The sequence below is a fragment of the Phasianus colchicus genome, chromosome 5, assembly GCF_987193195.1.
Source record: "Phasianus colchicus chromosome 5, bPhaCol1.hap1.1, whole genome shotgun sequence".
NCBI lineage: Eukaryota > Metazoa > Chordata > Aves > Galliformes > Phasianidae > Phasianus > Phasianus colchicus.
The window spans coordinates 58,074,886-58,100,235 of record NC_143440.1 but is presented as its reverse complement, the minus strand read 5'-3'; the positions used below and the strand labels follow the sequence as shown (position 1 = coordinate 58,100,235).

At 45.5% G+C, this 25,350-nt stretch overlaps 1 protein-coding gene across 1 annotated transcript in view; it reads left to right on the top strand.

Annotated features, from left to right (window-relative positions):
• Nucleotides 1-25,350, top strand: part of MDGA2 (MAM domain containing glycosylphosphatidylinositol anchor 2) — a 367,028-nt gene that overhangs the window by 262,396 nt on the left and 79,282 nt on the right. Inside the window, exon 9 of the mRNA XM_090141907.1 lies at nucleotides 22,713-22,982. Coding sequence (XP_089998033.1) covers nucleotides 22,713-22,982 — 270 coding nt within the window. The remainder of the gene's footprint in view (nucleotides 1-22,712; nucleotides 22,983-25,350) is intronic.

The following is a 25,350-nucleotide window of genomic DNA, read 5'->3' as shown; positions in this document are numbered from 1 at the left end:
GCCGTGCCCACTGCCTTCTGGGGCACAGCCTTGTCCTCACCCCTCCCCTGACACAGCTCCATGTGTTCCCTCAGGCCCTGTTGCTGTCACCAGAGGACTGTCCCCTAGATGGTTAACTCTGTCACTAAAGGAAATTGTGTTCAACTGGGCTTTCCCTATGCATTGTCTCGAAATGTTTTTCAATAATTCCCAGAACGATCTCCATAATTTTGCCAGTCACCAAAGCTGGCAGGCTGGTAATTACCAGCATCTTTTGGTTTGCACTCATTAATTGGAACAACCTTTGCTAGCTTCAGGTTGACTGGGACCTCTCCAGATTCCCAAGTCTGTGAAAAAGTAATTGAGAGAGGTCTCATGGTGCTATCAGGGAGCTCTTTGAGCATCATGAAATTAATCCCGTCAGATCCTATAGGTTTATGAGCATCTTGCTGGAGCAGCAAAAACTGCTGGTCCCTTCCCAGGACCTTGTCACACTTATAGTCCCAGTCATAGGGAATCAAGCACTGGACAAACCTGGTAGGTCTCCATAAATATTGTTCAAATCATTTAAATACAATGAAGATGTTTGATTAAAAGTCAGTTCTCATCGTACAATCAAGAAGAGGGGAAACCACAAAGCATTCAGGAAGGACATTGCACTGGATACTTGCACATCTATCACAGTGATGAGGCAGAATGAACCCAGAACACCCCTCACTATGCTGAGCTCCAGACTACATCGAACACAAGCCGTGGTGCAGCTCAGAAAGGAAATGGAAATAGAGAAAAACATGTTTCTTCAATAACCTTGAAAATTCAATTTTGGAGATAAAAAAGAGCTTGATAAAATTGGGTGAAAGGCTAAATGAACTACAACAGTAGAAGAAACAGCTGGAAGAAAGGAAATAGAAATATATAGGTTTACTGAAAACAAAAAGGCAATTATGTGTAAAACATCAGCAAAAAAAATCTTGGAAGAAATAACATAAAATGCTATGGAACCCTAGGGGAAGAAGGAAACAATTAAGTGTTGGACTTTACTCCCTTCTGTATAAAATTGCTGGACGCAAAAACAAATCTGGCTGTCCAAAACACAACCTCGGGAACACTTTTGCATTTGTTTGTTTATTTGTGCATTTGTTTATCTATTCACAGTGGAATCAGAATTCAAATTCTGGCCCAAGCTTCACAAGTGGAGCCCGTTTCATTCAATAGGCTCTGTCCTATTAGCAGCCTTCCTGATCAGGATTAAATTACTTGCAGCAATCATCCCTGGGAAAATACAGATGAACTATTACAAATGGGTTCTCATGCTGTTGTGTTAGTGCAGATCTTTTGGAGAAGAGAAGGTGCTGGGGAGACCTCATTGTGGCCCTCCAGTACTTGAAGGGAGCGGATAAACAGGAGGGGGAACGGCTGTTTGTGAGGGTGGATGGTGACAGGACAAGGGGGAATGGTTTTAAAGTGAGACAGGGGAGGTTTAGGTTGGATATGAGGAGGAAGTTTTTCAGCCAGAGGGTGGTGAGGCACTGGAACAGGTTGCCCAAGGAGGCTGTGGATGCCCCATCCCTGCAGGCATTCAAGGCCAGGCTGGATGTGGCTCTGGGCAGCCTGGGCTGCTGGTTGGCGACCTGCACATAGCAGGGGGTTGGCACTGGATGAGCACTGTGCTCCTTTGCAACCCAGGCCTTTCCTATTAATCTGCTTATGCTGGTTGCATTTCAGGGCACATAGCTATTTTACCACTTATTGTTTGAGCTCAGAGTTGTTTGGGCTTGCTGAGATCACAGAAACACCAAGGTTGGAAAAGACCTACAAGATCATCCAGTCCAACCATCCACCCACCAACAATAGTTCTCCCTAAACCATATTCCTCAGTACAAATTCCAAATGTTCCTTGAACACCTCCAGAGTCGGTGACTCCACCACCTCCCTGGGCAGCCCATTCCAGTGCCTGACCACTCTTAGGGAAGCAGTATTTCCTAACATCCAGCCTGAATCTCCCCTGGTGCAGCTTGAAGCCATTCCCTCTAGTCCTAAGATGTGGGGTGCAGTGTGCTCACTGCTCTGCAGGAGTTCTTGCACGTGTTGCCCATGTGGGATTTGTTTGGGGGCATCAGGCAGAGAGGGCTTAGCCCTTCTGCTGCATCTCATGTTTACTATAGGGGTTGGGGTATTCATGTTGTGCCCTTGCAGCATTGCAGCCACCAGGTCCTTTGAGGAGTTCCTGCAGAAGAAGTGCAAGCTGGAGATGTGCTGGGCAGGTGCTGGAGGAGGAGGATGGGTGACTCATAAGCAATCTGTGCTCTGCATTATTTGGGTTGGGATGTTGTGTTGTTGTTTCTCCTGGGCATCTGATCTGTGTGTATCTCTTCACAGCTCAGTATCCCTGAGATCTGAAGGTGGGTGGGAGGAGGAATCTCCTTTCTTCTCGGGTCACGCTTGCTGGCTAGGCTGGAGACAACTCCTGCAAACCTCAGCCCTGTGCAAGGGCATTTGTTATCAGAGACAGCAACAAAATAAATGAACCCAAAGGGGCTCCCTTGTCTCACGCAGGAGGGAAGGCAGAGCCACTGTGAGACTGATTGCTGCTAACAGCTCCGCATCGTGCAGGCTGCGGCAAAGGATTTTAGAGAACAAATGTGCAGAATTGTTGCAAGTCTATGAATCAGTCTTTGGATCAGGGATGCAGTGGGCACTGATACAGATTTTTAGCCCACAGAATTCTTTCTTTCAGATGCAGGACAGACCTGGCAGAACCTAATTTGCATATGAGGGATTGCAGGTGATTGCACTGAGTCCATTGGGAGGGCAGGGGCTGCACACACCAGCTGTGATGGCACTTTGCTGCCCAGCATCAGCAGTAGCTCATGGCTGGGGTTGCTCCCTCCACTGCTGGGACTCTCAGGCGATGTTTCTTACTCGGAAATAGTTTGTTCCCCTTTGGATGCTTGGGGTGAATGATGGGAGGGAGCACTTTAGGAGTGTTGTTGTAGTATTGCTTCTTTCTCTGGTGTCTCTATGTTCCAAAATTTGTCCACGGGTCAAAAGCAATGACTCAAATCCAGCAAATGGCTCTTTGTTGGGCAGACCTGTGGTATACACCGCTCAGGGCTGACTTATTTTCCTCTTGGTGGTAGTGATCTTTAATGGATACTGCAATTTTTAAGACTACCCAGGGTATGTATTGTGACTGCGTTTGCTTTGTTTTATTTTTAGGGAGCCTCACATTTCATTAGAGAGGGCAGCAGAAACGTTTTCTGCGGTGCATGTTGTGTTTTGTTTCTCAATTGAATTATGGTATGTTCAAAATCACAAGCGGAGCTGTCATAGCCCCCAGCTCATTAGATGATCTAATGTGATGTTTTCAGCGGGCTATCTTATCAAAGCAGAGACTGTCTGTGAATTAAAGTGTCACGGAAGCTTTAGAAAGTGATTTCTGTGTTGGCTTTGTTTTACTTTATTATGTTATGTTGTTGTGTTGTTTTTCTTTTTTTTTTTTTTTTTAAATAGTGTTCCAGAAAGACCCACGCCAAGCCATGAGCTAATGGCAAGAGACTAATACCTATAAGTCCATATTTTACTAGATTTAGAGAGCATTTGATCTTGTGCTGAAGTCCTTGTTATGGGGACACATTTCCTGGGTGATGTTTATCCACGTAGATGTGTGTGTGTTTATACAAGCAAGAGGAGCAGCTCTTAGGTTGGTATCTAAGCCCAGCAGCTCGCTGAGCCCGGGCTTCACTATCCCAGTGTACATAGCTGGGCAGTGCCTGAGCCAAAGTGGGAGTTTGATAAGATTCTTTCTAAACAAAGAGAGCTGTTCAAACTCCATTTACCGGAGATGGAAAGCAACTGACTGACATCTTCTAAACCCAGTTTTCAGAAATAGATGCCTACGTTTCTCTCTGACTCAATGTGTGGGTATTAAAACATCCTTGAAGCATACTGGGGGGGAAGGGGGGATGTTTGGGCAAGGTTGTTGTTTTATTTGTTTCTTTCTATTATAATCTTTAAAATATTAAAAGGCCACTGTTCTCTATCATTTCTCATTCTGACACAGAGCAAAGACTGGCCTCAAAGCTCTGCGTTTTCTTGGATGGGAGCTGTTGTCTTCTGGGCAGGCCCATTAATTAGGTGCTATCTCCAAGTTACAGCAGCCTTCACTGCAGCCTCTCAGAAAGCCAGCTAAGTGGCGTCACAAAGTTTTCTTTGTCCTTAAGAAAATGCAATTACATTAAGAAATTGCTTTGAGGAGTTAAACAGCAGTGAAATCTCGAGGTGATGATTTCTTCCCTTTCTGTAAATGCCACGGTGGTAAGAATTAATTAGCGGGGGACATTCCAGGAGTTTGGAGATAATTGAACTATTCCATGCGAACCTAATCTAACCTTGGGGAGGGGAGCTGGGGCAGGACGTTGATGAGGCTGAGTCTGCTTTGTGTCACCATAGATGAATGGAATCAGGAGCTGCAATTGGGAAACAGAGGTTTGGGAGAGCAGCAGAGATAGAAGCTGGGCTGTTTGTAGAGCAGGAGCTCTAGCTCTGCTCTGTCTGGCTGAGCTTGGACTTGAATATTTGTTTGCCTTTTGGGCTGGGAAATGCCTTCAGCCTCGCTTGTCCCTTCTTCTTTTTTCTTTCAGCATATCAATATTCTGGGCTGTCAGTAAGCAATTGCTTTTGTATTCAGCTGCCAGGACTGTGGAGCACTGGGGAGGAGACCAGCGCATGGACTGGTTCTGATGGAGTCACCCTGCAGTGTACAGGATAGGTTTTAGCACTGATGCATTAAATCACAATTTAATGCAATAAAAATTGAGAAACATCTGCTGAGCTGTTTTGGCCCTTGTTACATGAGATACCCTCGGTTGCTCCTGTCCAGAGCTCTCCATCATTCCCCAATGCTCTGCCATCTCCATCAGCCTCCCCTGTTTGCAGGACCCTGTTATAATGGGGATGCTCCAGGACCCCCATAATATCCTGCAGGTCCCCATTGCAGGCAATGTGCTGCTGGGGGCACTCTCAGACCTTTTTTCCAGCATGGTGCCAGAGCACCATTGGCAGCAATCACCCAGGTGTTACTGAGTGAAGGGTTTGAATGGGGTAGGCAGAGATGTAGCAACATCTGGAAAAATAAAAATTGAAAGCATCAATATTTCCCTGGGGCTAGAAGTAGAAATGATTCCTGAATTTTCAGTGAAGGCACCAAACAGCTTTGCCTCAGTAAAAAAAAAAATAATAATAATAATAATAATAATAAATAAAAAAATAAAATACTGAAATTTGGACTAAATCAGCATGCCTGTGGGAAGAAGTGATTTTTCTCTTTCATCTTATAAAACCATGTCAGAGGCATTCATTTGCAATGCCATTCTCTCTCCTATCCATGCTTTTTTGCCCATTGCATGCCTCCAAGTACAGTTAGTACAGCAGATGGCATCTGGGTACTTTGGCAGGTGTGAAGGAGGACTTGTCTTCTTCTGAAGTGTTTCACTGTATAAACAAGCTCTGTGTAACTGCTGAGACCCAGGTATGGTACATCTTGGGTAGCATCCTAAGTATCAGGCCAGAATTAGTCTGTAGCAGAGACTCATTGAATACAAAGTGAAGTGGCATAAAGGGAGAAGGTTGAGAGCATTGGCACGCAGCACATGCCATGGTTTGCACAGCCCAGGTGCTTTTAGCATGGCAGGAGGTAAAGGGATCTCAAAAGCATCCTGAAACAGGAGAGTCGAAACGTACTTGAATATTTGCTGAGGTTATTTAGTCATGTAAATGACTTGTCTCTCTCCCTACTCCACATGATAATTTTGGTCTGTTTTTGGTAACGCGTGGATGTGATGAAAGGCAAGTCCTTGGAGTTTTCATCCATTTTAAACATCCCAGGTAGAAATTACTATTTGAAACTGTGAAAGTCATAAATAGAAAGCTGACGAGATAGGAATGGTATGGTTGCAAGTGAGATATAGAATGGCCTGGGTTGCAAAGGAGCACAGTGCTCATCCAGTTCCAACCCCTGCTATGTGCAGGTCGCCAACCAGCAGCCCAGGCTGCCCAGAGCCACATCCAGCCTGGCCTTGAATGCCTGCAGGGATGGGGCATCCACAGCCTCCTTGGGCAACCTGTTCCAGTGCCTCACCACCCTCTGGCTGAAAAACTTCCTCCTCATATCCAACCTAAACCTCCCCTGTCTCACTTTAAAACCATGGAGACCTCATTCTCTAAGCTAAACAAGCCCAGTTCCCTCAACCTTTCTCACAGGAGAGGTGCTCCAGCCCTCTGATCATCTTAGTGGCCCTTCTCCAGACTTGTACCAGTATGAAGGGTCCAGGTGTCACCTGGCCAATTCTCAAGGAGTTTTGTTAACCAGAGTTGGAAAGTGATTCATTTGCTGTGTCCCTAAGATGTGCTGCTGCACTTAAATATCTTCAGTGCTCAGCAGTGCAGTTCCCGCTGAGAGCAGGCTGAAGCTTCTCTCCCATGAGCTATAGGCACCAAACCCATTATTTCTTCTCCTCTTCCAATTTGTGTGCCGCCATCTGAGATTTACAAAACATAGGGAAGTGATTCAGAGTAGATGCACCCAAGACTAGTTGCTGTGTTGCAGAGGGCATCTTCTGCTCCTGTGTTCTTCATCAGCCCTGAAGAATGTTCTGAGGGAGAGGCAGCTGTCTTGACTGAGAACAGGCTTTCTTTAGCAAACAAGCTCTGCTCTAATAAATTCCCCTTTGGAGCCAATCCTGCAGGGCTGTGTATGAGCTGTTCTCTTCTGGCACCAGTGTTTCACCTACTTATTTTCTTATGTTTTCTTTTTAGCTTGCTAGAATTTGTCTTTGCAACCTGCAAGGCACGTGCCTCCAGTTCAGAGCCTGTTCCCTCTTGTTTTCCATAGCTGTAACAGTGTCCAAGGCTGAGCCACCTCCAGAACTTAAATCCCTGACCTCTGCATTTAAAGCAGTGACCTTGGCTGTGTAAGAAATAGGGCCAGTTCAGTCAGCTTCAGCACAGCTGTGGTTTGTATTATGTCCAGCCCCTGCAGGAGATGAAGCCCCAGGGTGCCAATGTGCAGTGGCTGAGTGCTGGGACATTTGCCCATGGGTTGGCCCAAAGGCTCCCATGGATGGAGTCAGCCATGATGTAGAAATAAATGAATTTGTATTCTTACTGGTAATTCTTTGCTACAGATCAACCACACAAAACCCCATTTGATTATATAGAGACTTTGTTCACAAGAGAAATAAAATACAGGGATAGAAGAACTGATACTTTTTCCAGGCCAAATAAAGGTTGTTGCAAACGTTGTCCAGAGCAGCAGTAAAAATTTTTCTCTGGGTTATTTTAAGTCCATACACTTGTTTTATGTTCACATTTCTATATTTTCTGCTCTCCCCAGTACATCTATTTACCTCCCCCATCTGGGTGAAAAATACTTCTTATTGCAAAACATTGTGCAGAAATCTCCCCCGGGTGTTCCTGGATGTACTCTGCTCCTCACTTGCTGTGTCTGCTCTCTGCCTCTTCTCCTTATGTGTTTTTCAGATTCATCCCCATTGTGCTTTGTATCTGAGGCAGCAGCAGCCTCCTCTGTGCTTCTTGGGAAACCCTCCAGCCCTGGAGATATGGGATGGCAATGCTGGACAGGCAGCAGCATCACCAGGGAGCTCATGCTTCCACGCTCCATGGGGATGGAGGTGACCCTGAGGGAGCTGAGCTGCCTCAGCATGGATGTGGCTGTAGCCATGGGACCACTGCTTCTGCAGCTGGTTGGATTTGATGGGCTCTGGCTCTTATGCCTCAAGCAGAGAAAACTGCAGAGAGCTCTGGGAACAGCTGGAGAGATGAGGCACGGTGTTTAAAATGCACAGCTAAATCATTTAGTCAGGGTTCCTGTGCACTGCTGCCCTCAGTGTCACCGACTGTTTGTGTCAATGACTTATGTCAATAATTCAGTCTGATGCTAAGGGAAGGTGAATCCATTGCTTCCTTTCTGTAGTAAGTGTATATTTGTTTCTGCTAGTCCTCCTGTTAAAGTCTGTCTTCCACCCACCTCGAATTTGCCCGCATCCATATCTATCCCGTTTCTTTCCACTTTTCCTTCCTTCCCTGTGTATTTGAGCACCCTTACAGGATGTGGCACTTTGACACTGAGGACATATTTATCAAATGCAATCCAGTCACTTCTTTATCTTTGCTTTGTGAAGCTGTCTTTCTCCTTCTGCTAGGCTGCTTCCTTGATCAGATTGTTTTCGGACTTTTTGCTTTTCCAACGGCCTTCTAAACACATAGGCAGCAGCACTGTGTGCCAACTCAGTTCTAAGCTCACCTCTTTCCCATTCTGGGAGCTCACAGTGAGCTGCTGGTGTGTGACCAGGTCTCCATTTCCTCAATGTGATCTGTGCTTTTCAGAGACAAATAGTGCTGGTAAAGCTGCTACTGTTGGTCCAGATGAGCCATGACTGCTGGTGCCATCCCTTCTTGGTCCAGATGTGCCCACCAGCTGTGTGAGTTCTGACTGCAGTGGTATGGAGGGTGAAGGTACACATCTAACAGGGAATCGCTGCTTTCTACCTGCCTTGCCAAGGGAGACTTGAATTGCTCGTCCTTTCTAATTTAGTCAAGAAAATAAAATACGTGAATTGGATGTACTGTGTATGTAGCTTTTTGAGTAGTTAATTTCCAAAAGCAGGTAGATGATCTTCTAATGAAATGGTTTTCTTTTAGTCATGTGGGCAACTGAATTATGAAGACAAATTCACTGCCAGAAATCTTTAAATTGAGCTGAGGTGTATTCTGAAAAAGTCTGTGTCTTCCAACCCAGAACTGAGTTATAGCCTTGACACCAAAATACTGGAGTTCGATTCTGAAGTCGTGAAGATGCGTGGCAGCTTCTTCAAATCGCCACTTCTGTTGAGTGAGCCGTGGCATTTAAGCATCTCCAGTTATTCTGTAGACTCAAGGAGTCTTAATGTACTGAGACGTGGGCAGGACCATGCCTTGTAGAAAGTCTCCCATTGAGCTCTCACCTCACATGGGTGACTTGGATCCAGCTTTACGAGTGGCGTACCACCTCTGCCCATGCTGAGCCTCACCAGGAAGTTAACATGCACTCTCTGCTTGGGTGTAGGTGCCTCTGTATCATTCATTTCCTCTTTGTCAATATTAAGTGATGCGTTAGTGATTAACTTCAGCTCAGGCATTATTGCATCGTCATTAATCATGCCTACATCTGTCATAGAAGTCATTAGAAAGACCCCATCACAGCTATTTTTATACCTCGTTTAATTTTCATGCAGGTATTGCATTTTAATTCTTGTAATGTGTCTTCACAATGATAAAAGCTTGTGTATCATTCACTGAGGAGGATCTGTTAGCCAAAGCACAAATAAAAATCCTACAGCTGCCGTGGGGTTTCTGTGGGAACTGGATTGTAATGCCTCCATGGATGTCTGACATTAAAAGGGATGGCTTTGCAGGCAGAATTGTTGCCCTGGACAATTCTAATTTGTTGGATGTTAAACAGAAAGGGTTGATTCTGGCTGCTATGTGACATAAATTACCAGCAAATTGCTCTGTAAGTTTTCATTATAAAGTACATGCTGCTTGTTGTGAAGGATTTGCTGCTTTAGTCCCAGACTTTTGTTTGTATGGTGGTGTGTGAAGGACAATGCCAGAACTTAACCTTTGTGACTTTAAGGAAAAGTTATTTAGTTGTCTTACGTGACCTTTTAAATCTTCTTCTTTTATCCAAGAGCAAAGCGTGAGGCCTTTTCCAGAAGGCACTTGTTGAGATGCCTTAAGATCTTGTATTAAAGCTGCATAGTGTTCCCAGTAAACACAAAGCAGAGTTATGTTTGTGGAGCTTTTCTTCAGCTGTGTGAAGCACTGCAGCATTACCGGCTTTAACGGAGCAGTATCAGTGCTTAGATGTAGTTCCTGTGAGGGTGAGTTCTGAAATGTGACGATAATTCCAACGGGAAGAGTTTATATTCATGGGTTGTTAAGGCTGGAAAAAAAAACCTTCATCACCATCTGCATAAAAGTTCACTTGACAAATCTTGTTTTAAAAACTATTCCACTGTGTGCCATCAAATGAAGCTGTGGCGGGTGAGTTGCACTGAAACGTGGAGGCTTTGCTCATGTGCTGACCCCAGTGAGCTGCAGCCATCCTTCTGATAACTGAATGGAGAATCGCTCAGGTACCTCTCAGAGGCAGCTTTGTATTTTGGGGGCTTATCCAATGTGCAGGAGTCATTTTTCCTGCTCCATGGCCTGTTCCAGAGCCAGCATCGCTTCCCTGCTCCAAGCTGTTGGGGTTATTTAATCACAGAATCACCAAGGTTGGAAAGGACTTTCAGGATCATCCAGTCCAACCGTAAATAGAACAGAAATAACCCAGTGTTACGCTGTCCCTTGCCTCGATTTGTTTCCTTGCATAGCACCCATGTGCTGTGCCGGCCCAAAGTCCAATTCTCTCACTGCAACAGAAGCTTCCCTAGGCTTCTCTCCACTGCAGGCATCTTAGTCATGCTGTTGGCATCAGCTGGAGTTGGCTGTTCCTTGCCCCAAATTCAGTCCCTTGGGGTATATAGGCAGCCAGGCCAAGGGCTGCTTAGCAAGCTGCAGGCTTGCAGCAGGACTGCAGTTTTGCCATACCAAGGGTTTTTGGAGAATAACGTTTCTTGCTTTGCACTACCAGCTTTTTCTTTCTCTACCAAAGGCAATCTGTTCTGTTAGTAGAATGGCTTTTTATTTTTACTTTACTTTTCTTTATATCATGAAGCAGTGCTTTCTGCACCAAGAGGAATTCGTTCTGTGGCTCTCTGAGTGAAATAGCAAGAACTAAGTGCACAAGCAGAAACTCCCTTAGATGTTGCATTTGAAAGCAGCATTTTTGGCTAAGTTGTCTTTAGTGCAGACTGACGATCCCTCTGTGGGTGTTGCAGCGAGTTATCTTCTTTTTGGAAAGCATAAGCTTGTTGTGCTCTGCTAATGAGGAGAGCATGTCTTGGCACACTGTAGTCTTGCCCTATCAGTGCATCTTGTGGAGCCTCTGGCTCTGCAGCCTCCCCTTCCTGTCTCCTAGAAGTTGATCAGGGTTCCAGTCCATAGGATGCAGTGGTCCTTCACATGTGGCCTCTCCCCAGTGATGGTTACTGGCCACACATGTGGATGGGTCCACATTTGGACTTGACGATTTTAGTGGTCTTTTCTAATGTTAGTAATTCTGTGATTTCTGGTGACTAGTTAATTTATTTTGCATAGCAGATAATCACGTTTCCTTCCTCTCCCTCCATTTAGTAGTATGAAGATGAAGTGGTGACGTCCATGCATCTTCTGTGCCAAAGCATGACCCGCCAGGTAGTGACTTTTTGTGGATGCCCCATCCCTGCAGGCATTCAAGGCCAGGCTGGATGTGGCTCTGGGCAGCCTGGGCTGCTGGTTGGCGACCTGCACATAGCAGGGGGTTGGAACTGGATGAGCACTGTGGTCCTTTGCAACCCAGGCCTTTCTATGACTCTATGACTTTTTATCTGTTTTGACATTCCTGGCAGAGAGCAGAGTGGGCACAAGTGTGCTCAAGGGCAAGAGTTCAGTTACAACAAAGGGACCATGAAGTGCTTTGTTGTAAGGCTGATGCAGGGGCAGGGAGTTGGACTGAAAATAAACAGAAAATAAGCAAATAGTGCAGGAAATGAAGAGAGGCTCTGAGGCTGGTGCTGAAATAACAACAGTTCCAGTGTTTAATCAGGTAGTTATGTTTCCATTTTTTGCAAAGTCACATGGAATCTCAAGTTTCTCCCCAGCTGAGGAGTTTGTGTTCGCTGATTGCATATCCAGGAGACCATGAAGAGATTTGAGCAGGGAAACAATATAGTTTTAGCAGCAGGGAAGGGGATTTTATCAACAACAGTTTGGGTAGGGTTGGTCTGGTGGAATGAGATGTGACAAGACAACACCGAAATGCCACAGAGCTGTTCTGATCGGGTTCCTTTCTGGTCCAGTCTTGGGTTAGTCTCCATCTCATTCCTTCCAGTACTTGAAGGCAGTGTACATACAGGAGGGGGTACTGTGGTAGTGAGGGTCTGGCGCCCGGAAGATATCGCGTTGTACGGGAAGACAGGGTCCCCCTCCCGATAGCCAATAGCGTTCAGTGCCCAGGTTATATAAGGCCATTTTTCCCGCCAATAAACGCCATTTGCCGTCCACCACATTGGTGTCAGCGAGCCGATGGACCAAGCGAGCTGGGATTGGTCGCCGTGCCGTTCCCGAACCAGGTCGCCACGCCTATGATAGGCAACAGGGTACGACTTTTACAGGGGTGGATAATGATAGGACAAGGGGAATGGTTTTAAACTGAGACAGGACAGGTTTAGGTTGGATATGAGGAGGAAGTTTTTCAGCCAGAGGGTGGTGAGGCACTGGAACAGGTTGCCCAAGGAGGCTGTGGATGCCCCATCCCTGCAGGCATTCAAGGCCAGGCTGGATGTGGCTCTGGGCAGCCTGGGCTGCTGGTTGGCGACCTGCACATAGCAGGGGGTTGGAACTGGATGAGCACTGTGCTCCTTTGCAGCACAGGCCATTCTATGACTCTGTGACCTCTGAAACTTAACCTTATGCGCACATAGAAGAGGCGAGTAGAGGAGCCAAGGAAACGGTGGAGTCTGTGCCTTTTAGTGAGGGTGTGGGACCCTTGCTAGGTGCTTCCTTCATGTAGCCTCATACAGTGAAAAAGGTTGCTGTAGTATTCTTCAAGATTTATTTCTTCAGACATATTACCATTCTTATTTCCTAAGATATAAGGAATAGCAGCATAGCCCATAAAAGATCATCGGCAGAGTTGATTCTGTTGAAAGGTTGTGCATTATAGCAGCTCCTGGGCTTTTTAAAGAAACTCATCGTTATTCAACATTCCTGTTCTCGCTAGAGCTAGTCAATTAAAGCAAAAAAAGAAAAGGAAAAAAAATGATGTGCAGATATGTGGGCAGATTAATGTTGCAGCTTAACTCCTGAGTTATTTCTTATTTGTTTACTCATTTGAATATTTTTCACTTGCAAAAGTTCCACGTGTTTTAGCACAAATATTAGATCTTGTAGAGCTGCCATGCAGTACTTGCTGCTTGCTCTGAAAATGTGTTGTGCTGTCAAGGAGCCAAGCCAGGACAGAGGCATCAGCCGGGAGAATCCCAACAACTGTCTGCAACCAGCAGGTGCAATTTGAACTGCAAAACCAGATTTATCAGATTCCCGTGAGTGAAGAGGGCTTCCACAGATGTAAATCATGCAAGCCATTCACTAACATGCACTGCTGCATCTTGTGCAATAAGAAAAAAAAAAAAGATAAAGTCTGCACCAAAATGTGCCAAATCCGTCTGCCTTTGTGGTCCCTTCAAACCCAAAGCCATTCTGCGATACTATGAGAACAGTGCTGAATGGTAACATATGGCTTTGACTCCTGCCTCTGTTACAAGCCAGTGGAAGACCTCAGCCCTCTGCTGGATTTTCCACCCTGTCTGTTCCTATCCCCAGGTACGGAGTGGGGTTTCAGCCTCCTGGCTCTCTAGAGCACTGTAACAAATGCTGTTCCAACATTTACCAAGCTTTGCTAGCGTTCCTCCCCCTGTGAAGAAGTGCCATTAACACAATTCCTTTCCATCCAGCATCTCCTTGGCAATTGCTTTGGGTTTCCTGATGCCTTGGTGGAGTCGTGGCTCACCAAAACCCAAAGCTCAGCTGTGCTGTGCATCCCCCACAAGATGCATCCTCTGCACCTCTGGAAGACAAGCCAAGCATGGGCAATCTGAGCACTGTTTCCTTGCTGATTTTACCCTGTTACATCCCATAGCATGTCAGACAGGATTCTTGTGACACTGTGGTATCAGTGCAGCTTCTCACCAGGCTCAGTTTTAGCATGCTGAAAGGAGAACGGAACAGTGCCTACATGTGCTTTGTGCCTCTCATCACCTCTGCAGCAGTCACCAAATGCCAGCTCGGTGCGCATCATCTGCTGTCAAGTGTCCTGGAGCAGAAAAATTGCAGATATTTTGCTGTGAGGATCTGTTGTTCGACCTTCCACACAAGTGTTCAAGCACTCTGCTTTTTTTTCTAAAGAAAATCGCTGTTGTTTTTAACCAAAATCAGCTGAAAACTGTTTAAAAACTGGTGAGCTCTAGCTTTCTTTAAGGAAAGTCAGTTTTCCATTCAGATGTGTGTTTTTGTTGACCGTTGCCAAATGAAACTGCTGTGTAACGTTCATCTTACAACAGAAAAAGAAGGCTGGGGATACGTGCACCAGCTCATTTCTCTGGAAGGAGGGCAGTTCAGGAGTTTCCCCAGCAGTCTTGATTGGTCTGACCTGAAATGAATAGGTGCAACTCACTCAGGGGCTGCACTACCATCTTCAGCTTCCTCCTCCTGGGTCACCATCATGTGGTGCCTGACAGCCATGCTGCTGCACAAGCATCCTGCCCCAAATTGTTGGCAGTGGGGGAGGAACCTGGGCATTGGTTCCGTGTGTGCAGCATTTCAGCTCCTTGTTTTGTTTCCTTATGTATTTGTTAACTTTTTTCCAAGTTTGAGTGTTGATGGGTTTCTTATTCAAAAATATACCTGTTTTCTGATATTACAGATAGAATCATTGTCTTTAAGGCTGGAAAAGACCTGTATGATCACCCAGGATAGCCTTCAGCCCACCCCCTTCATGCCTACTGACCATGTCCTTACTCAGATGTTCTGGTAAAGTAAGCAGAGAATCATAAAATAAAATCATAGAATCGTTTGAGGGACTGTTAGTGGTCATTGAGCACGGGAATAATAATCCTGAAGTCATTCTGCCACAGACAGTGGTTGTTCCTTTTTCTTGTCCGTTTTACTTACAAATAAATATTGATATTTTAGGGTAGTCTGACCGCAAGGGAAGGATTTGTGAAAGCAACTTCAAACAGGTTTCTGGAACAGAGACAGAAGTTCAGCAAGAGCCTGGGCAGATCCTTAGCTGGCATCAGAAGTTGGAGGTGCTTCCTATGGAAGGAATGTCTTCCAGGGATCTATTTTAATACAGCAACTGCAATAGGTTTGGATTCTTAAGGTGCTAGTAGGTTAGTGTTTGGGTTTGTTTTTTTTTCAGATGCCACTGGTATCTGAAATGATACCATTTCAGAAATGATAAAGATACAAGGGAGGTGGGTTTTTTTTCTGGAGGTTTGCTGGTGTAGGAAAGGTGCTGCCTGTCCTAATCAGCCCTGATTATCAGAGATGTGATTCAGAAGGACACCTCATTACCACTGTTCTGCATGACTGCAGCAGTCCCAAGGTAAAAATGCCTTGCCTTGCTGGGACAGAGGAGTCCTCTTTGTTTAGTCTGGAAGTTTGGGTTGTGGCAGCTGCTGATGGGGAGTGCAGTGCATTGCCAACTGGGCTTTGCTGAGCACCATTCTTGGTGCCAGCACACACCAGGGGCTGTCCTGGGTGCAGTCCTGCACTCCTTTCCCAAAGCAGGGCTGCCTCTGCCCCTTGGCAGCAGTCTCAGAGCTTGTCCCTTGGGCCATATGGCTTGGAAAACTTAGATGGTGCCACATCTGGAAAGCAAATTTCTGTGCAAATGGTGCTTCCCTCAGCATGCCATGGGGCAGTGCCTGTGCACAGAGCTGGCTGGTGAATGCACAGCTCCAGGTTTTGCAGTTCTGCTTCCATTTACATGTAGGAGTGCAAATGATTATTTTTTGTGTCTATTTCCAAACATAACAGTTTCATTTCACTGGAAGAAATCCATTACCTGAGGTTGTAATGTCCATCTCCTAGCTTTGGCTAGAAAACTACCCTTGCCTTTTTCACTGGGATTGCAACCACTGTGTACCTGTGTGCCCTAAAGCTCTCTGACCATCCAGCCTGCCCTTCTCAGTGTCTGTGCCATCAAGTTTCACTCCATCACCTCCACATCAAACTCCGTAGCTAAGTAAGACCACAGTGTTGACTATAGGAAATATTCCAGAAATATATTAATTCTGATCAAATTCATCCCAGTGTTCTGCCTGATTAATGGGCAGACTGCGATCTGTCAAACCCGCGCTGTAAGAAGTTTTCCATTGCATCAATGAAGTGCTTTCATTTTTCATCTATCTTGTCAGCATTTTTAGGATCTCATCTTTACAAAATACAGCCCACACTTCATTTCTTCATTTATCTGGGTGTATGTGCGCTTGCTTCCTGCGGGTCTGTGTGGAAACAAGGGGAATATTATGGCAAATAATCTCAATTCTGCTCAGCACTGGTTTGCTTTAAACTGTAAGGCTATTTGTTGTTTATAGGTATTATCTTTTTCTTTTTTTTCCAACTGGGTTCATATTTGATTTGTATCTACCCAGAAAAATACAGCGTTGGTTTAGCTTATAAAAGTTACACACTGGGTTCGAGATGTTCCATTATTCAGCTGCTTCTGGAAGTTGTTGGAGGCATTTTCATGGAAATGATGCCCTGCCTGTTTAAAGGGATAACAACAGCTGTAAATCACTTACGAGCTATAAAGGCTGAATAATTTACCTGTCTAGTCTTGCAGAGTGCTTCCACCATTCTCATATCTTAGAGCATTTTTGCATGCTACCAAGAAAAGACTGAGATGTCTGAAGGCTGGAAAGGACACGAGTGCATTGGCTTGTGTGGGCTTTGCAGGACCCGTGGCAAAGATAGTGCTGCAAGGTTCCTAACACAGCTGGTGGGCAGGTGGTGGCGGTGCTTCTTCCCCTCCTTCCTGTTAAACCAGCCTTGGGGTTTGGTGGCTTCTCCATTGGGGGGTTTGGTGGTTTCTCCACTTGGTGGCTTGGCTTCTCCGCTTGGTGGCTTCTCCACTGGGAAAAGTCCTGCAGGCAGAGCTGCCTCCCAGCCATTCTTCTTGACGCATGCCCTGCCATCAGGGAGTTCAGGGGACAGTTAGTTTTAGCAGAGCTGCGTCAAGAGCAGCTTTGTGGTCCCAGCTGAGTACATACACAAATCTCTTAGAAGGGAGCTCTGCTGGAGCAGGTTTGCTCTCCTGCCTTTGCCACCAAGACCGGCTGCTTCTCCGTGGTTGTCATGAGACTGAGTTGAATTTGTTTTTTGGTATTGTTTTGTTTTCTACCGCGTTAAATAAAACCAAGTTGGGACCTGGAAAGCTTAAAGCACCATTTCATTTTAGCTTTCAATTGCATATGAAAATAATCCTCGGAACAGCTAGAGGCTCCCATAAAGAACAGCTGGAGGATGGAGAGATGTGGGAATAACGACTGCGGGAGGGGGGGTGGAAATTGTGTTAGGCTGTGCCAGCATTGTAATGAGCCCTGCAGTGCAGATGAATAGAACGATCTTTCCCCAGCATGTCTCTGCATCCAGCCACGTGCTGGAGGCTGTGGTTTGGCCCTGCTGGCTCTGCTTCTGCACTGACTTTGCTCGTGCCTCTGCCCTCCAGTGCTGAGCATGGCAGCGGGTTACCCAAAGGGCTGCAGTGCTCAGGTGCAGTGTTTGAAGGAATAGTTCTTGCTACTTGTCCTAAAGCTCCAGTGCTGTGCTGGGGCTCTTTCTTTCTGTTGGCTCCTAACGCTGCCGTTCATTTGGAGCACTATTAAACCCTGAGCTATTTGCAGAGAAATACCCACAGTGGCTCCAGCATCTCCTTCCTGAGTCTCTGTTAGGTTGAACTTCATTAAAAACTTTTTTGTGTGTGAACAATGGGTTTCCCATTACATGTCTGGTATTACCAATTTACTCCACATGGCACTGTTCTCCTGAGCTGGCTTTCTTTGGAAAGCATCCCTTTTTTGACTAGGTGTGATTCCAACTTACACACTTAACAAAACAGAACGTCAGATGAGTTCCCATTGCCTTCCAGCCTGCAGAGCCTGCAGGAGCACAGCTCTGCCCTGGAGGTCTGCAGAGCTGTAAATCTAACGTGAGTGCACAGACTTCCTCTATGCTTAGCTTCAGAATAAATGCTATTGGGGAAAGGTAAAAGCCATGCAACCATCTGGCTAGCCATTATCTGTGATGTACCAGCTCTCTGTCTATATAAGCAGGTTTCAGTTAGCAGACTTCCATGTGTCTTGTGCTGATATATTTACACGCATGTATTAGTGAATCTTTTTCTTTTTTTCTTTTTTTTATAAAAGCAGTAAAGCCCCATTGCCAACAGCACAATGTGTAGCATCTACTTTGTAATCCATAAAATACTTGCTGACATGGCCTGGAAGACAGAATGCTGCTTCTGTTGGAAGTCAGAAAAATGCCACAGACTTTTCCTGAGAGTAATCTTCAGAGCCTGGGAATAATATGTCAAAACACAAGCAGAGATAGAGACAAAATGGAAATAAATAAAAAGAAATTGACTGCTTAGCTCAGCTGTCCTTACTGGGCAGGATGCGAATGCTGTCAATAACTTAGGAGAAAAAGAAAGGAAAAGGGCTGCCTTTTTAGGCCACAGTGATTCTCATTTTGTGTCGCACATCCCTCAGGATTAGAGTAGATGACAATATGTTTCAATCAGAAATTGGAAATGGCACTTCCTTAAATTGTCTCAGCTCTGCAGGCATTCCAGTCTCTGCCCTGGCCGGGCTGCCTGGCAATGAAGGACGTGGGCCAGGTGGAGTCTGAGCTGAACTGCTCATCTTCATCATCATGATGTCCCCGCTCATTGCAGGGGAGTTGGGCTAGATGGCCTTCAGAGCTCCCTTCCAGCTCCTGTGACTCTATAAGCATGTGCTGGCTGGTATTTATCCGGTATATGAGAAGCAGAATGGTACGTTTTCTCCTGAACAAATCTTGCTGTATACACCGCAGTACAATCCACACTGTGAAGGGCAGCTGTCCAGTTAAAAACAAACCAGCATCCTTGCTGCCACGTCTCTTGATAGCTGGGGAGCCTTCGTTTTCCATTCTGTAATCCTTAAGACTTGAAAGTACTTAGGCTAAAAAATTCATTAAACTTTAATATAAAGCCAGTTTTAACTTCAGACTGTTTGCTTCCCAAAGATAATTGTTTGGGAGAATGAAGTGTGCTCCCCATGCAGCTTTTCTGTATATTTTTCACAAACTAATACTGGAATTATGAAAGATAGGGATAAGTACAGCAAAGTAAATTAAATCAAAATGCTGAAGCCTTGGGGAAGAGCTAATGCAAATGAATTGAACAACATACAAGCTCCAAACAGCGACAGAATAAGTTTCCTTCTGAGCATCGTTATTGTTGGGCCATGCAAAGTCACCATCTTATAAAACCAGAAAAACCATAAATATAAACTGTTAGCACAGGCTACTGTCATATATTGTAGTTTTTACCATTCCATTCCTTTTCCATTAAAGTTATTACCTGTAAAAATGTACCTCTGAAATGAATAAACAAAGTTAATTTTCTTTTTCTGTCACTGGGTGTCATCTGTTCTGGAATAGATGGAGAGTCTGTATTTTAAAGACTGTTTTGACCTTAAAGGCAGGGAAACTTTGTTTAAAAGCTTTTTATAAGGGTAAAGTATCTTATGAGTAAATAAACCAGGAGAGAGAGAGGGAGAGAGCTGAATGCCAATATGATGAAAGTCATTAGAGCAGAGCTGCCGCAGACAGGAGAACAGAATAATTGTTCATTGAATAAGGTGCATCCAGTAGCATAAGAAGCAAAAGGAGATGGCCTTATGAAGAGTTGTGGGCAAATCTCGAATGTTTAAGTTCCAAAAGCAAAAGGAGAAAATGATAGCAAAATCATCCATTGCAGTGTATTTCACACATCACACGCACGCAGTTCCTGCCTCCAACTCTCCAGTGCCTTCTGTGAGCTTCTCCCTGGCCCCACCAGGCTCAGCTGGGGATGCTTTGGCAGGAGGAGGCCTTTGGTCAGAGATTGTGACTAAAGAATGGAGAGAGAAGAATTTGGAGGAGAGAAGGCTGCAGGGAGACCTCATTGTGGCCTTCCAGTGCTTGAAGGGAGAGTATAAACAGGAGGGGGAACGGCTGTTTGTGGGTATGGATAGTGATAGGACAAGGGGGAATGGTTTTAAAGTGAGACAGGGGAGGTTTAGGTTGGATATGAGGAGGAAGTTTTTCAGCCAGAGGGTGGTGAGGCACTGGAACAGGTTGCCCAAGGAGGCTGTGGATGCCCCATCCCTGCAGGCATTCAAGGCCAGGCTGGATGTGGCTCTGGGCAGCCTGGGCTGCTGGTTGGCGACCTGCACATAGCAGGGGGTTGGAACTGGATGAGCATTGTGCTCCTTTGCAACCCAGGCCATTTTAGGATTCTTCCACCACTTTTATGCTGCACGTTTTTTTTTATAGCCTAATTTGTGTCTGGCTTGAAGTTGGTAAAAATTGTACCTATTTTGATGAGAATATTATGGTGTTGGCTATGAGTATAAAGTTAATAGGTCTGAAGAGATGATGGATTTTGAAATCAGTATCATTAGTGCTAATTGGGAAGAAAACTTGGAGTCTCCATGAGGAGAAATGGCTGGGCAATTGTAAATATTAGCAAATTTGAATAGCAATCTCTCTGAGATCCGTAATGTATCAAGATTTAAAAGATGTCTGGAAGATATCTGGAGAAATTGTAAGGCAGGTCAGTTAGAGGAAAATACAAGGAAAGCTGTGAAAGGCAGATGAGGCTTGAGTAGCCGAATAGCTCTCCCTTACAAGGAATTTGAGAACTGTCACATCTTCTGCTTCTAAAGTAGCTCTTATCTTTAAGCCAACAATTCCCTGCAAAGCTACTTCTGTGGGAGACTATTAGAGAAGCTGGATAAGGTGCAGGAATTGTATAGTAAGGACAGATGAAGATACTGTTGGGTCGTGCTGAAATGGCAGGTATCAGGCTGGAGAGAGAGAGTAATGGCATTTCTGACAAACTGATCTTCTTTCGCATTCTTCATTCTCTACCTGGACACAAAGAATAGTCACTCTCCGATGAAATTTTCTGATGACACAAAATTGGGGGATATTATCAATGGATAGAAGGCTTGCAGTACTGAAGATTTGCAGTTTGTGGGCTTCTATATGCTGCTGTCTATATCTGTAATGCAGCCCATGTACCAGGTAAGCTTCTCTCCTGAATATTATACACAGCCACATGATATTTGATGTACGAAGACTAGTCAGGTCAGGCTGGCGTTGATGAGATTGTGAATTGGTGGTTTCCACATCACTGTCTTCTTCATTGGTCTGTGGAGTCTCAATCGGGGTAATTGCCATCAGAGAGGTTAATCTGCCACTTCTTCACCACGTGCCATCATGCCCTGTCTGCTGGCTGATGTCACCTCTTCTGCCTCTCTGCTTGCTCTGCTCCCAAATCTTGGTAGTCCCCTCACACTCATTCCATATGCAGCTTTAGGTGATGTCACAAGATCAGTGATGATTGCTGTGATGAGCTACAAACCTATAAGCAATGCTGTCTGAAATGGCAGTCTCCAAAGTTCAGCTTAATTTCTGTGTTTATATAGATGTCTTCTGTAAGCAAGAGTCGATGAGCAGCAGTACACGTACGAGTGTGGTTTCTCAATTACATGAGCTGAGAGAATCTTTTTACAGCTTCCATTATGCAGGGAATTAAATATCAAGAGGCTGAAGGTTATTGGTATCTCTGGTGGAGATACCAATCAACAAAAAACCTGAGGACATGATGCTCCTGGAGAGATAATCGTAAGAGAGCTCTTTCTGGAGGGAGCACAGCATGGACTACGTGCAGACCATTCTCATGGGGAATTTTAGATGTTATGCCTCTCAGACCTTTTAACATGGATGCAAAGATTCCATGTACTTTACTGGGATGGGAAGCTTTCAGGGTTTCTTGTTTCTAAAGAGCTGGAAGTAGGCTGTGTTTTTTAAAAAGGCTGAATGTCTTGTCAATGTTTGGCATCCAGTTGCAAACATGAGCACAATTCTTGTGTGTGTTACCTTTTCTAAATAGTTCTGCCAATGTCAGTCTGTGCAGATTGCTCTTTTGCAGTGATTAAGTTATCAAAAGGTACATGAGTGTGAAGTTAGGCTTTTGCATACACTGCTTGTTGTCCATATTTGTGTATTTTGCTGGAATCTGAAGTCTGAAAATCTAAATTATTTAAAGTGCAGTTTAATTCAAGTCATGAGAAGTTGACCCATTCTATGCTTACTGCAATACCAAACCTATGACCTGAGTAGATAGATAATATGATTGTATGGCTCTTCTGGAGCCTATGGGCAGCTGCTGCGGTACTGAGCTTCTCCATGGACCCAGTGGCAAAGTTAGGTCTGTCACTGAGCACAGAACTGCTGTCTGGGACCCCACACCAAGGTTGTTACCTTGTGTACTTTGTCTCCACCATGTGAAGGCTTTTCCCTTCTTTTCTACCTCCTCCTCTTGCAGAAGGTCCCGTGACTTAGAGTTTGGGGTCCTCTGTGAGGCAGAAGGCTGAGCCCCCTGGGCTGCACGTCTCTGTCCCGAAGGAAGCAACTGAGCCTGGGGGCTGGCTTTGGTTTCTCTTTAGGTATTCTGTAGAAAACACCAATAAGCAGAATGCGTTGACTTGGAGGAAGTTTTTCAGCCAGAGGGTGGTGAGGCACTGGAACAGGTTGCCCAAGGAGGCTGTGGATGCCCCATCCCTGCAGGCATTCAAGGCCAGGCTGGATGTGGCTCTGGGCAGCCTGGGCTGCTGGTTGGTGACCTGCACATAGCAGGGGGTTGGAACTGGATGAGCATTGTGGGCCTTTGCAACCCAGGCCATTCTGACACAGCCCTGCTTTCTCCCCTGCAGACCCCCCTGCTGTGGAGCCAACCTTCCTGGAGATCCGGCAGGGCCAAGGCCGGAGCATCACCATGAGCTGCCGGGTGCTGCGGGCCTACCCGACGCGGGTGCTGACCTACGAGTGGCGGCTGGGCAGCAAGCTGCTGCGCACAGGCCAGTTCGACCTGCAGGACTCCACCGAGTACACCGTCAGCAGCCTCTCCCGTGACAGCTATGGTGTCTACAACTGCAACATCATCAATGAAGCAGGAGCCGGCCGCTGCAGCTTCCTCGTCACAGGTAGGCCTGGAGGCATCTCAGTGCGCAGGGACGCGATGGATGCTGCAGCTTTGGGTGTCGTTGGGTGATGCTACTGCTGCCAAGTGTTGGCCAAGATTTGTCTTTCAAAGCAGGCTTATGGCTTAAAGCATAAAGGTTTGGGCTGTGGGGAGGCTGGTGACAAAACAGGAGATTCAGCTTCTTTCAGTGGCTTAAGGATAAAGTTTTTTACATGCAAAATTCAAATGTCCGTCCTCCACAGACAGCTGTCCATATGCTTTTGAAAGAGTCATTGAGAAAGCCATCAGGTAGCAAATTTCTTCCTTTTGAAGTTTGCGATAAGGCTTGTATTTCCTTTTCTATATTGGTACACTCAGCAAGCTCGGAAACCAGGACAGGGAGACTGCTGTCTCCAGCAACTCCCAGCAGCCTACATACAGAGTGGAAATGTGTTCCTTTTCTCCAGAGGCAAAAGGTATTAAGGTCACCTAATACACAAGATCACAGACTCAGGGCAGATGTGCAACCCCTGCCATGATTTTACTATGCCCTGGATTTAGACATATTTTATATGTCATTTATCTTCAGCATCCCCTATTGGATCTAAATAGGGATTTTAGAGACACAAGTCTTGGTTCTTCTTCTGTAGGATGTTAGCTGCTCTGAGTTGCCGATTCAGCTGCCTGATCCTGCAAGCTCCCCTGCATGCTGCAGACACTGTGCCCAGGCTGAGGGGCAGACTGTCACGTCAGTTTTAGGTTCCCCGTCCCTCTGTGCTTGCTCAGACTTTGTCTAGCATCTCAGGAGGAAATGAAGCATCTCTGTGAAGTGACCCAACTCTTCCCAAGGTCTGAGGTGGACCAGAGACTCCTTGTTCATTGCCAGGCAGTGCTCTGTGTGGGCCCTCTCTGGTGGTCAGAATGGACAGCCCTGGACTCAGTAGGGGTGCCAGAGCACTGGTCTTATTGCAGCTTAAAATCCTCCCTGTTAGCTTCTTGGAAGGAGCAGTGGGAAAAGAAACCGGTAAAGAATGACTTCAGAACATGCGACATAGAGCTCTCCTAGAAGAACTGATATCCATCTCAGTTAGGATTTTATTCATGTTTACTGACCTTGTTCCAGCTACAACCAGATCAAAGCACAGCTCCAAGCCTTGGAGCTGGAGCTCCAAGGGGTTGTTATTATCAGTTTCGCTGCTAGCAGCAGAGAGAGCGTGAGTTTAACCAATGTCCCACAGAGCTGTTCAGCTCCCTGGCCCTGCAGAGTTTCTCCAAATGCTCTCTGGGACTTGCACTGCTCATGTCGTGGATGTCAGTGTAGAACCTCTGTATGCATCCATCATTTTTTGATTCAGCTCCCCGGTATTTTTTTAAAAACCATATTGGTTTTATTGGAAAAAAAATACTTAGGAGCCTGATGGATCCTTTCTTTCTCCTTTGGATGTAGTTGGTTGGCATCATGTTGGCAGGGATTCCACTGGGGCCAGCAGCGTGCAGCACAACCATGGTGGGAATGCAGCGAGTTCCCAATGATTGATGGCTCTACTTCTTCCTAAATGTAATGAAGCCTTTGGCTGAATTATCATTCAGAGTCTGCACAGAGCTGCTTTCACAGCTGCTGACTTCACCAGCTCTTTGGAGTTTTATCCAGAAGGTGGCTAAAGAAAACCAGAGAAAAAGTCTTTTTCCTCAAATGCGTAAATGCAGTTCAATTTACTCTTCATCACTCTTTGGACCCAAAACTGTAGAAACCTATTCTGAGGCAATTATTTTGCCAAGATTGGGGCAATCTGAGTGGCTTTCTGTGATTTATTACCATGCCAAAGCAAGGCACATAACTGAAAATTAGTACTAAAATGGTTTTATGATGCACTCTGTCTCGCATCCCTCTGTGCGCCGTGCTCATTTTTAGTCCATACCATTATGCGAATTTATGCTGTATGGCTGCATTAAAGATGCTGAGAGTAACCCTTCAGGTTATGACTTCCGTGTTTTCCTCAGTCCTTTAAGGTTAAAACCCACGTGCTCATATTTAGTAAATTTATTTGCTGACACGTGGAGTTGAAACTGCTCCTAGAAAACAGCAGCAAATGTATTCTGCTCCCAAGTCCCATGAGGACAGATGAAATTAAAGCACTGGGAAGTGTAGAAGCACTGGAGCGAGTGTAGAAGAAAAATGATGAAATGGTAAAAGGGAAGCTGTGATTACAGGAAAAAAAATAGCTCACTTCCTTGACACACACACATTGAAAAAAAGCAACAAATAAATAACCCATGGCAGGAGCCTGGCAGTAGCAGAGTGCTTTGGGTGCGACCATGGGAGTTGTCATAGCCCATTTTCAGTTGGTTTTATTTCCAGGGTTTCATGTTGGAGCAGAATGTTGCAATGC